This window comes from Scyliorhinus canicula, chromosome 27 (assembly GCF_902713615.1).
Source record: "Scyliorhinus canicula chromosome 27, sScyCan1.1, whole genome shotgun sequence".
NCBI classification, from domain to species: Eukaryota; Metazoa; Chordata; class Chondrichthyes; order Carcharhiniformes; family Scyliorhinidae; genus Scyliorhinus; species Scyliorhinus canicula.
The window spans coordinates 3,943,760-3,956,141 of NC_052172.1; the positions used below are offsets into that span (position 1 = coordinate 3,943,760).

General features: G+C 48.7%; 1 protein-coding gene across 3 annotated transcripts in view; it reads left to right on the top strand.

Moving 5' to 3' along the window:
- Window positions 1-12,382, top strand: part of timm50 (translocase of inner mitochondrial membrane 50 homolog (S. cerevisiae)) — a 152,206-nt gene that overhangs the window by 105,466 nt on the left and 34,358 nt on the right. For all 3 annotated transcript variants that reach the window (XM_038786194.1, XM_038786195.1, XM_038786196.1), the window contains exons 4-6: window positions 2,301-2,359; window positions 4,214-4,333; window positions 9,117-9,221. In XM_038786194.1, the coding sequence (XP_038642122.1) occupies window positions 2,301-2,359; window positions 4,214-4,333; window positions 9,117-9,221 (284 nt within the window). The remainder of the gene's footprint in view (window positions 1-2,300; window positions 2,360-4,213; window positions 4,334-9,116; window positions 9,222-12,382) is intronic.

Here is a 12,382-nt window from a genome sequence, read left to right on the forward strand (position 1 = left end):
AATGGGAGGGGGGAGGGGGAAATGGGTGTTTACCTTGGCTCAAGCTGAAGTTGAGCTTTAATCCATGTTTAACGCCATAATTTCAATTGTTAGCTGCATTAAGTTGGAACTTTCTTCAAAAGAAATCTTAAACTGATGCCTGAAAACTTATCCTCCCAGAATTTGCCTTGCTTCTTCCCCTCAAATGACACGACCATTCCTGGATTCCCATGTCACGGGCGCTGGTTTCCAGCTGAAGTGGCCCTTCTCAGTTGGGTTTCTCCTCACCCACTCCACGTGATTGCAAGTTCTACACTCCCGACACTTTGTGGGTAGAGAGTTTCTCCTGGGTTTCTCAATCGATAACATACAGTGCTGAAGGAGAGCCATTCGGCCCATCTAGTCTGCACCGACTCACTTAAGCCCTCACTTCCACCCTATCCCCGTAACCCAATAACCCCTCCTCACCATTTTGTTGGACACTAAGGGGCAATTTGGCATGGCCAATCCACGTAACCTGTACATCTTTAGACCGCGGGAGGAAACCGGAGCACCCGGAAGAAAGAGGGCAGCACGGTAGCATTGTGGATAGCACAATTGCTTCACTGTTCCAGGGTCCCAGGTTCGATTCCGGCTTGGGCCACTGTCTGTGCGGAATCTGCACATCCTCCCCGTGTGTGCGTTGGTTTCCTCCGGGTGCTCCGGTTTCCTCCCACAGTCCAAAGATGTGCAGGTTAGGTGGATTGGCCATGATAAATTGCCCTTAGTGTCCAAAATTGCCCTTAGTGTTGGGGGGGGGTTACTGGGTTATGGGGATAGGGTGGAGGTGGGTCGGGTGCTCTTTCCAAGAGCCGGTGCAGACTCGATGGGCTGAATGGCCTCCTTCTGCACTGTAAATTCTATGAAACCCATGCAGACACGGGGAGAACGTGCAAACTCCACACAGACAGTGACCCAGTGGGGAATCGAACCTGGCACACTGGTGCTGTGAAGCCACAGTTCTAACCACTGTGCTACCGTGCCGCCATAACTTAATATCTGATTTTAAAGATTTCTATCAGGCCTCGAGAAGAATGAGCCACTCTGCTGCTCTTGCCTTTTTCCCATTTGAATTTGAAGGGAGTGAATGTTCAAAAAGGATTTTTTCTTAAACCTGCTCCTTCACCGATGGATAAATGCTGAATCTGGATGGCAAGGTAAAAGCATATTGGAGGGTGAGCGCGATTGCACAATGTGTCAACAAAGGAGAAGCCACTCACTCTCGCACAGCTCGTTACTCCTCCAACCAGAGACTGACCCTGCCCGAGTTTGCCGCTGAAAGAGCGTTTCAGCAGCAAACGTGGGTGAGGGAGGGCCTGCGATTGGAGGAACGGCTCTTGCAAATCTTTCATTGAACTTATTTGAACAGTGAGTCCGTGGGCTGCTGGGTACAGAGGCTTTGGGAGGCAGGCTGTGGCCCGCTGGGGTTGGACAAACCTGCCACAGATGGTCCTTGAAATATACTGAACTAATTTTCGATGCAGAATTGTACAGCGTTTTTAAAGGTGTCCTTGTATCGATTGCACTGATCACCTTGAGTTCCGTTTTCCCTGAGAGAGTTTCCCACAGAAGATCTGCTCGGGGATTCTTTTCATGGGCTATGCGGGAGACATGGTCTGCCCATCTGAGTTGAATTTTCTGGAAGGAGATCTCCGTGCTTTTCAGCCCAGAATGACGGAAGACCTTGATTGTGGTTTTGTCCTGCCATTGAATTCCCATGATGGGAAGCTTTCCAGAGCTTTGTTGCGAACCTATAGCAGACCCAGGATTCTGCACCATACATTCAGGGTGGCACAGTGGTTAGCACTGCTGCCTCACAGTGCCAGCCTCGGGTGGCTGTCTGTGTGGAGTTTGCATGTTCTACCCGTGTCTGCGTGGGTTTCCTGCGGGTGCTCTGGTTTCCCCCCACAGTTTATGTGCAGGTGGGATTACAGGGCGGGGGAATTTGGGCATAAGTAGGATACTCTTTAGGAGGATCGATGGGCTGAATGGCCTCCTTCTGCACCGCAAGGTTCCTGTGGATTGTTGTATAGAGCTTACGTAGAATTACATAGAATATACAGTGCAGAAATAGGTCATGCAACCCAAGTAGTCCATGCCAATGATTTTGCTGCACATAACCCTTTCCCTACCTTCCAGACAGAGGTGCAAGTCGTGGCTTGAACATGGTATTCTCCCAGCAGTTTGTGAAGTAATTACTGTGGCTTTATTGACAAATTATTTTGTTCGTTCAAACCGTTGTGTGGATTAAATAATTAAACAGAATGCTTGTGCCCTTGCAGATCCTCCAGTTGTACAGCAGTTACGAAGGACATATCGCTACTTTAAAGCTTACAGGCAGGTGGGTCAGGAATACACAGCGTGTCACAACCGATCTTTCTGGTGTTAAGCAGATCGTCATGGTACATTTACTCAGTAAACCTGTGGGCACAGTTCAGAGTCTGTCTGTGATCAGATACTGAGTTCCATACAAGTCGGCAAACGTCTCAATTCGATATCCGTGAAGATGGAGAGAAGCTGTTTACCAGGTTGAGTGAGGCTGTTCGTTTTGCCAGGTGGAATTTGGGAATGGCCTTCTGCCTTCCCAGTCGAACCCGATTATGCCCTGATCCCGCAATATTTGTCGAAACGCTTCCATCTTCTGCCCAAATTGTAGAATCACAGAATCTTACAGTGCAGAAGGAGGCCATTCGACCCATCGACTCTGCACCGGCTCTTGGAAAGAGCACCCTACTTAAACCTCCATCCTATCCCCGTAACCCAGCAACTCCACCTAACCCAAGGGCAATTTAGCGTGGCCAATCTACCTAACCTGCACATCTTTGGACTGTGGGAAGAAACCGGAGCATCAGGATGAAACACAGGGAGAATGTACAAACTCCGCACAGACAGTGACCCAAGCCAGGAATCGAACCTGGGACCCTGGAGCTGTGAAGCAACTGTGCCACCGTCCTTCCGTCATCCTACTCTCCGCGTTTCCGAAAAGCGAGATTCCGAGTCTATTTTGAGCTCCCCCTCGGCCCTGGGTCACTGTCCATGTGGAGTTTGCACGTTCTCCCCGTGTTAGTGTGGGTTTCGCCCCCACAACCCAAAGATGTGCAGGTTCGGTGGAATGGCCATGCTAAATTACCCCTTAATTGGGAAAGAAAATCAATTGGATACACTAAATTTATAAAAAAATTAAAAATTATTTTGAGTTTCCGTGATGTGGGGGAAATAAAGGATGGTCCTCCCCTTCAGCCCCGGCAGTACAGGATATTGCTACTGTGATTTTTTTTTGAGGACTGAGGACCGTGGTTGTTGAAGCCAATTCCACTGTTGATCACATTGAGGTAAACTCGAGTGGTCCCAATGACGAGGCTTCACACGGTAGCACAGTGGTTAGCACTGTTGCTTCACAGCACCAGGGTCCCGGGTTCGATTCCTGGCTTGGGTCACTGTCTGTGCGGAGTCTGCACACACTCCCCGTGTCTGTGTGGGTTTACTCCAGGCGCTCCAGTTTCCTCCCACAAGTCCCGGAAGGCGTACTGTCAGGTGAATTGGACATTCTGAATTCCGAACAGGTGCCGGAATGTGGCGACGAGGGGCTTTTCACAGTAACTCCATTGCAGTGTTAATGTAAGCCTGCTTGTGACAATAAAGATTCTTATTATTATGTTGGGGTTGGAGGGGTGTACGTTTGAGCTCTGATATGGAAGTCACATTACGGGCTGACCAGCAGGGCTGGGCTGGGCTGAAGGCCGAGCGCAAAGAAGTAAAAAAAACGGCATGCCAGTGATCCACATGCCAACAGCTGCTTTGCCCTGGAGAGAGCCAGCTGATTGGGCAGCGATCGTGCCTCACTCACCACAGTAAATGGGGCATACGGAATACTTGTGTTAGCATCAATGGTTAGTAAAATCCCGCCTGGCTTGGCTGCCCTGTGGTGCACATCAAGGTTCAGGTGTGTAGTAATCCCCCGACAGCTGGGATCTGGACTCGCATGCAGCAGACTCGTGAGTGTAACAATAGAAAGGCGAGCAGCATTGAGATTGTCATCAATAGGTGGGAGGGACGTTCTGAAAAGAAACTTTCCTTTCCCTGCATCTTTAGACAGATCAAAGTATTTTTTTTTTTTACAAATTTGCCCTTGTAACATAAGCCGCCGCATGTCTCTTTGATCCTACACTCTACCTTTCATTTTGTTTTTCCCCAGATGATAATTGAGCCCACCAGTCAGAAGTTGTTGCCAGACCCCCTTAAAGAGCCGTATTACCAGCCACCGTACACAGTTGTGTTGGAGCTAACAGATGTGCTGCTGCACCCAGAGTGGTCGGTAAGTCTCTCAACACCTGGTCGTTACAGCAGCCCGCGGCAACACTTGTCAACCCTCCCGCGGCAAATGACCGGTTTGGGAAGATTAAAGGGGGAGGAAAGTCTTGGGAAAATGCATTCTGCTCGAACTGTCCTTTCATTATTCCATTCTTAAACAAAACACAACTTTGGGCAGCACGGTGGCGCAGTGGTTAGCACTGCTGCCTCACGGTGCCGAGGACCCGGCTTCAATCCCGGTTCCGGGTCACTGTCGTAGTTCCATATTCATAGTTTCATAGAATTTACAGTCCAGAAGGAATGCATTTGAAATGAAAATCGCTTATTGTCACCAGTAGGCTTCAAATGAAGTTACTGTGAAAAGCCCCTAGTCGCCACATTCCGGCGCCTGTTCGGGGAGGCTGGTACGGGAATTTGGCCCGTCAAGTCTGCACCGACCGTTGGAAAAAGCATCCCACACCTCCGGCCTCTCCCCGCAACCCCACCTAACCTTTTTGGACACTGTGGGCACTAACCGGTGCATCTTTGGACTGTGGGAGGGCAGCACGGTGGCACAATGGTTAGCATTGCTGCCTCACGGCGCCGAGGTCCCAGGTTCGATGTGGAGTTTGTACATTCTCCCTGTGTTTGCGTGGGTTTCGCCCCCACAACCCAAAGATGTGCAGGTTAGGTCAATTGGCCATGCTAAATTGCCCCTTAATTGGAAAAATGAATTGGGTACTCTAAATTTTTTTTTTTTTTAATCTTTGGACTGTGGGGGGGAAACCAGAGGAAACCCACGCAGACACGGGGAGAAGGTGCGGACTCCGCACAGACAGTCACCCGAGCCGGGAATCGAACCTCTGATCCTGGAGCTGTGAAGCAAAGGCGCTAACCACTGTGCCACCGTGCTGCCCATGTCCGTGTGGAGTTTGCACGTTCTCCCCGTGCCTGCGTGGATCTCACCCCCACAACCCAAAAATATGGGGAGGGGGTTTGTTCGTTCATGGGCTGGCTGGTCATTTCAGAGCCAAGCTCATTGCTGTGGGTCTGGAGTCACATGTTTTCCAGACCAGGTAAGGACGACAGATTTCCTTCGCTAAAGGACATTAGTGAACCAGATGGGTTTTTACGACAGTCAACAAGGGTTTCATAGTCACGTTTAGACTTTAATTCCAAGTTTTTATTGAATTCAAATGTCACCATCTGCCTACATTGTGGAAAAGTACTGTAATACATATCACTGCAAACCCTCCCCTCGGAAGGGTTCAAGGTGAGATTCGAACCCGGTTTCCCGGAGCAGGACTCCGAGTCTCTGGATTACTAGTCCAGCGACAATACCACTAGGCCACTGCCTGTGTCAGTTGGGAAAACTGGCCACACTAAATTGCCCCTTGGGAAAAAGAGAAATGGGTTACTCTAAATTTTTTTTTTTGCAAGCATTGTAAATTCATCGCTAAGCCAACAAATCTGTGTTTTTTTTAATCTAATTGTTAGTGGGGATACAATCACAAACTGGCTTCTGTGCTTCCCAATGTGGCGACAGTAGCTTGTTGCTCAAATGAGCTTCACGGGCCCCTGTCATTCTGGAAGGTACCACAGGACTGCAAGTTATTCCTAATGATTCTGGAGGAGTTATTTTTTGCGTAAATGGAAAAGATCTCCATTCCCAGAAAGGCATTGGTAATTTGTTTTTTTAAAATAAATAAATTTAGAGTACCCAATAATTTTTTTTTTATAATTAAGGGGCAATTTAGCGTGGCCAGTCCACCTACCCTGCACATCTTTGGGTTGTGGGGGTGAAACTTCACGCGGACTGTGACCCAGGACCAGGATTCGAACGGGGGTCCTCACTGCTGCAGGCAGCAGTGATAACCACTCTGCTGCGTGCCTCTTGGCATTGGTAATTTCGTACCACGCAACAGTTTTACCGATCCTCTTTCCATTGGTTAGCACTGTTGCTTCACAGCGCCAGGGATCCCGTTCGATTCCCGGCTTGGGTCACTGTCTGCGTGGAGTCTGCACTTTCTCCCCGTGTCTGGGTGGGTTTCCTCCCGGTGCTCTGGTTTCCTCCCACAAGTCCCGAAAGACGTGCTTGTTAGGTGAATTGGCCATTCTGAATTCTCTCTGTGTACCCGAACAGGCGCCGGAATGTGGCGACTAGGGGCTTTTCACAGTAACTTCATTGCAGTGTTAATGTCAGCTTACTTGTGACAATAATAAAGATTATTATTATTCTGCTGAGCTTGTAGGCTTTGCTTCACATTGAGCGAGGTCAGGCGACATCGGCACCGTTCTCTTTTCCTGAAACGGCCTCTTTTTTTTTTTTGCCGTGTTAATCCAACGGCTTCACGTGGCTAGTCTGTTTGGTCACGGAGGGGGCGATGTTGAAGCTGAATCCACGCCTGTTCTCGACCAGTAGCGCACAGTTTCAGTCGACGCTTCGGAGCAGGGGACACGGCTGGTTTTGTTGCCCGCCTGCAGTAGTCCTGAGAACGATTGCTGCGCCTCGATTGCCCGGTTACGCCTGGAATAGACTGACAGCGCAGGCTGTGCAGTCGATACTCCCAGTGTCAATGTGTCTAAGTGTTGCATTGTATCTGTTGAAACCCACACCTGTTCAGTGGGCAGTCCATTGTAATGCGAGCACCTGAGTACGGAGCAGGTGGTTGAAAGGACTGAGGACTCCCCATATGGTGCCCTTCCGAGGGGAGGGTTTGCAGTGATATGTATTACAGTACTTTTCCCATAATGTAGAGACATAATGAAAGCATTTGCCCTCGGGCGAGATGGGTTTTGTTTTTATTATTTGATGTTTCTGGAAATGCTTCCTTACTGTGTTGCCTTTGTGTTTACAGTTTGTTGAAAGTTACTGCAGATTTGCGCCGTTGCTCTTTAGAAATGTTCTGAGACATGTGGAGTCATTCCAGCTGATTAACGTTGCATCACTTGCCTTCAGGGTTCAGATTGGGTCTGTTCACGGCTCCATTTCAAAGGGCTGGCTTGTATAGCCCTCCTGTGTGTTAAATATGAAGAATGGTTAGATTTAATTTTTTTTAAAGTCTCGTCTCGCCTGCTTTCCACTTCTTGGGACTTTTCCCAAGTTTTACTTAACACGAGGCAAATGCGAATATTTGGGACGAGACGTCTGATAAGATATACCTCCGTGAGACTCTGTCGCTGTAAAAGAGAATGCAGGAAGATCTCTAAAATGTTGTTGTAATGTTGCAATCAACCTTGGCCGGTTATATTTCGTGAACAGGGATTGAAGCCGAGTAATAATGCTCTGGGTATTGAAAGGCGGTGCGAAAGGTGTCCAAACTATTGCTCCTCGGTCCCATGCGCGACCCAGTAGTTCAGCCTTTGAAGCCCAGGCAAATTGTTTTTGCCTTTGTCCTTCTTCCCCTTGCTTGGGGTGAATGTCGACCCCCATGTCTGTCTATTAAGTAAGGCTCCATGTAATGCGGGGAGTAACCCATGGAAACAAAGTTTGACCACTCCTTGTCAGTGCCTACATTTGTCCCTATATGTCACCAGCTAACCTGCCTGATCACACTCCATTTTAACTATATCCTTGAATCTTATTTGTGTATTGCCAGTCCGGCATCGTTTGAGGCACCCTGTTGTCTTCCAGATGGTGGTATTTTGCAACCCTTTTTAAATAACAGGATAATCTGCTTTGGTGATGTTGATTGAGGGATTAATATTGGCCAGGACAACAGGGGTACTCTCCGGCTATTATTTGGGATTTTTTTTACATCCACTGGAGAGGGGAGACAAGGTCTGGGAAAAAGCGGCACCTCTGACAGTGCAGCTCTCCCTCAGCGCTGCTCTGAAGGTTAGCCGTCATTATGTGATTGGCTCTCTGGGGTGGAGTTGGTCCTCCAACTCTGACGAGGGCGCTACCACTGAGCCGCGGTTAGTCCAAAAGACATAGGAGCAGAATTAGGCCATTCGGCCCATTGAGTCTGCTTCGCCATTCAATCATGGCTGATATAGGGCAGCACGGTGGCACAGTGGTTAGCATTGCTGCCTCACGGCGCTGAGGACCCGGGTTCGAATCCTGGCCCTGGGTCACTGTCCGTGTGGAGTTTGCACATTCTCCCTGTGTCTGCGTGGGTTTCACCCCCACAACCCAAAGATGTGCAGGGGTAGGTGGATTGGCCACGCTAAATTGCCCCTTAATTGGAAAACAATAATTGGGTACTCTAAACTTATTTTTTTTTTTTTAAATCATGGCTGATATGTTTCTCATCCCCATTCTCCTGCCTCTCCCCATAACCCCTGATCACCTTGTTAATCAAGAACCTATCTATCTCTGTCTTAAAGACAGTCAGTGATTTGGCCTCCACAGCCTTCTGCGGCAAAGAGTTCCACAGATTCACCACCCTCTGGCTGAAGAAATTCCTCCTCATCTCTGTTTTAAAGGATCGTCCCTTCAGTCTGAGGCTGTGGCCTCGGGTTCTAGTTTTTCCCACAAGTGGAAACATCCTCTCCATGTCCACTCTATCCAGGCCTCGCAGTATCCTGTAAGTTTCAATAAGATTCCCCCCCCCCATCCTTCTAAACTCCAACAAGCACCGACTCAGAGTCCTCAACCGTTCCTCATATGACAAGCTCTTCATTCTGGGGATCGTTCTTGTGAACCTCCTCTGGGTCCTTTCCAAGGCCAGAACATCCTTCCTTAGATACGGGGCCCACAAACTGCTCATAATACTCCAAAAGGGGTCTGACCAGAGGTTGCACCTAAGCTTTATAAACCTTTGCTGTTAGTAATGATTAACCCTGTCCCTTATCTTTCTTTCAAGTTAGTGACTGGCTGGCGATTTAAGAAGAGGCCTGGTATAGACTACTTTTTCCAGCAGTTGGCTCCGTTATACGAAATAGTTATCTTCACCACAGAAACAGGCATGGTGAGTATCGTTTATCTACTGACTGTGCGACAAACGCATTCACAATCCTCTAGTGTATACAGTGTATAACAGGCTGGAGTCAATCTGCTGAATCTGGCATTTGGTTGCAGTTATGTAATGCCATCTATGTTGCGAAAGAAATAGCTAGTTTTTTTTTCCACTGTAACTACTTCAAAGCGCAGGCTCTTGGGAGTAGGGACTAACTCGCTCGCATTTGCTCTTGCCGAAGGCGCTGTGGGAGGTACTTTCGCATACTCCGTCAGCAGCTGGCACCAGCTTCGCAGCTCTGTCGCCAGTTGTGGTTTGAAGTGCAAAGTGCCCGATTTCCCTTTCTCCACCGGGCGCAGGGGCTCGCCGTTTTGTGGCTCGGTCCACGGGCTCCTCTCCAGCCCGGAATCGGGCGCGGACCGGCGGCGGCTGGATATTAAGCGGAAAGAAGCAGCTTCCTCGGATCGGTGCAAGTGCCGCTGTTCTCCCACAAGTGCTGCAGTGCAAAACCCCTTAACGTTGTTTTTTTTATAAATTTAAGAGTCCCCAATTATTTTTTTCTCTAATTGAGGGACAATTTAACGGGGCCAATCCACCTACCCTGCTCATCTTTGGGTTGTGGGGGTGAAACCCACCCAGACACAGGAAGAATGTGCAAACTCCACATGGAACGTGGCCCAGGGCCGGGATTGAACCTGGGATCTCGGCGCCGTGATGGCAGCAGTGCTAACCACTGCGCCCTCCCTTAAAGTTGAGCTATTGGTCGAAGTGGTTTGGATCTGCCCGTTGTTTTACGCTTAAGAAGAAATGATCACTTTCAGGGTCTACTCACGTTAAAATCTGTGTTGGTAATGGGCTCTGGGCTGCCTGCAGAGATGGTGCTCTGAGGCAGGAAGGAGGAATAGGCAAGAAACAGAAATTGCTGGACCATCTCAGCTGCTCTGTGGGGAGAGAACGGGGGTCAACGTTTTTAGTCTGGCTGGCTCTTTGTGAAAGCGAGCCAAACTCGAAACGCGCACTCCCTTCCCCCTCCACAGGCGCTGTCAGACCTGCTGAGATTGTCCAGCGTTTTTTCTGTTTTCGTTTCAGATTCCAGCATCCGCGGCAAGCTGCTTCAATGAAGATTGAACAGTTTAGTCGGACCGGTAATTGGTTTATTGGAAAATCGTCGCAGTGACAGCCCAAAGAGGTGCAGGTTAGGTGGATTGGCCGTGCCAAAGTGTCCAAAAGTTGGGTGGGGTCACAGGGATAGGCCGGGGGATTGGGCCTAGGTAGGGTGCTCTTTCGGAGGGTCGGTGCAGACTCGATGGGTCGAATGGCCTCCTTCTGAACTGTAGGGATTCCATGATCGATGCCAGATTGTGATGACAACACAAATAGAATGAATCATCATTGTTCGTAACATAGTTATAGACAATTATTAAAATGAGTTGTAAAATTTTTTTTTTAATTGCTCAATTATGAACATTTTAAGTGTACAGATAAATGCAAAGTGTTGAAAAATGTAGGTCTCAATTTACAGAAACAAATGAAAGCTCGACTGCACCCTTGTGCGTTGTATTAATTGATCATGTGTTGTTCAGTTGAGGTAATTAAATTCTTGATCATTTATATACTATTAATGAACTTTATTAAGGTAGCGGATTGGTCACTTCGTTCTCTATCTTAATTGCGGAATGGCAACTTTTCTCCTTCCGTCACACACTTACATGTGTCTGGTTGTGACAAGGGGTAGTGGGAACGGGAGGTGGGACACAGGAGTTTTCTAGCCAAGTACAGACTGCGCTTTCTCCACCTATTCAGTTGTTTGACTGTGCCACAGTAGCTTTAGTATGCTGTCCCGAGGACCAGCTTTGGTGCGAGTTTCTGATTGCTTTCAAGCTTGTTCACATGGTCTTTGGTAAGTTCAGGTCTGCGCATTCAACAGTCGGAGAACACAGTGAGTGAGTCAGTGATGCTTGGGAAGAAGGAGCATGTGAAATCTTCCATTTGCCCCCTGAAACGTTTCACGTAACTTGCCGATCGCGTTGAATGTCGATTTTTGAATCTGAAATGCTGGCGAAATCATCATCGACTGTCCCTCGATTCAGGGGCGACATCTGCCCAGGGCCAATGATTGCTGCCGTGGATCTTCATGCAGACGGTTCCCCTTGGATGTGATTGTGCAGATCTTTGAGGGCGTGGGGCAGGATTCCCACAAGGTAGTGGGATCCCGGGTGCAAGGGCGGCACGGTAGCACAGTGGTTAGCACTGTTTCTTCATAACGCCAGGGTCCCAGGATCGATCCCTGGTTTGTGTCACTGTCTGTACGACGTCTGCACGTTCTCCCCGTGTCTGCGTGGGTTTCCTCCGGGTGCTCCGGTTTCCTCCGACAAATCCCGAAAGCCGTGTTTGTTAGGTGAATTGGACATTCTGAATTCTCCCTCGGTGTACCCGAACAAGTGCCAGAATGTGGCGACTAGCGGCTTTTCACAGTAATTTCATTGCAGTGTTAATGTCAGCCTACTTGTGACAATAAAGATTATTATTATTGGATTTGCTTCCTTTGCTTTCCACCTCTGCAACATCATTAAGACGCAGTGACTTAGTGTGATGCAGCGGGAAGAACAACTTGTCACCATTTTGAATGTTTGGTAGCAAGCTCCTCCCGGTCAATTAGTGTCCACTGTATGGATTAGAAGCTGGAGTAGGCCTCTTGGCCCCTCCAGCCATTCAGTAAGATTATGGGCTGATCTGACTGTGGTCTCAATCCGCTGACAATGCTGCTCCCTTCAGAGCATTTTCTTCATTTTTCCCTGGAACAATGGCCATTTGAGAAGTGCGAAAACAGGGCCTGGTGAACGAGACTGTTGTTGGCCACCTGGACACATTGCCCAGTCCCTCAAACTTGATTTTGCTGGGGCAGCACGGTGGCACAGTGGTTAGCACTGGGACTGCGGTGCTGAGGACCCGGGTTTGAATCACGGCCCCAGGTCACTGTCCGTGTGGAGCTTGCACATTCTCCCCGTGTCTGTGTGGGTTTCACCCCTCCACAACCCAAAGATGTATAGGTTAGATGGAGTGGCCACGCTAAATTGCCCCTTAATTGGAAAAAAATAATAGTTGGGTACTCTAAAGTTTAAAAAAAAGTTGTTTTTGCAGGAGTCTTGTCTGAATACTTGTGGAGCTGGCCT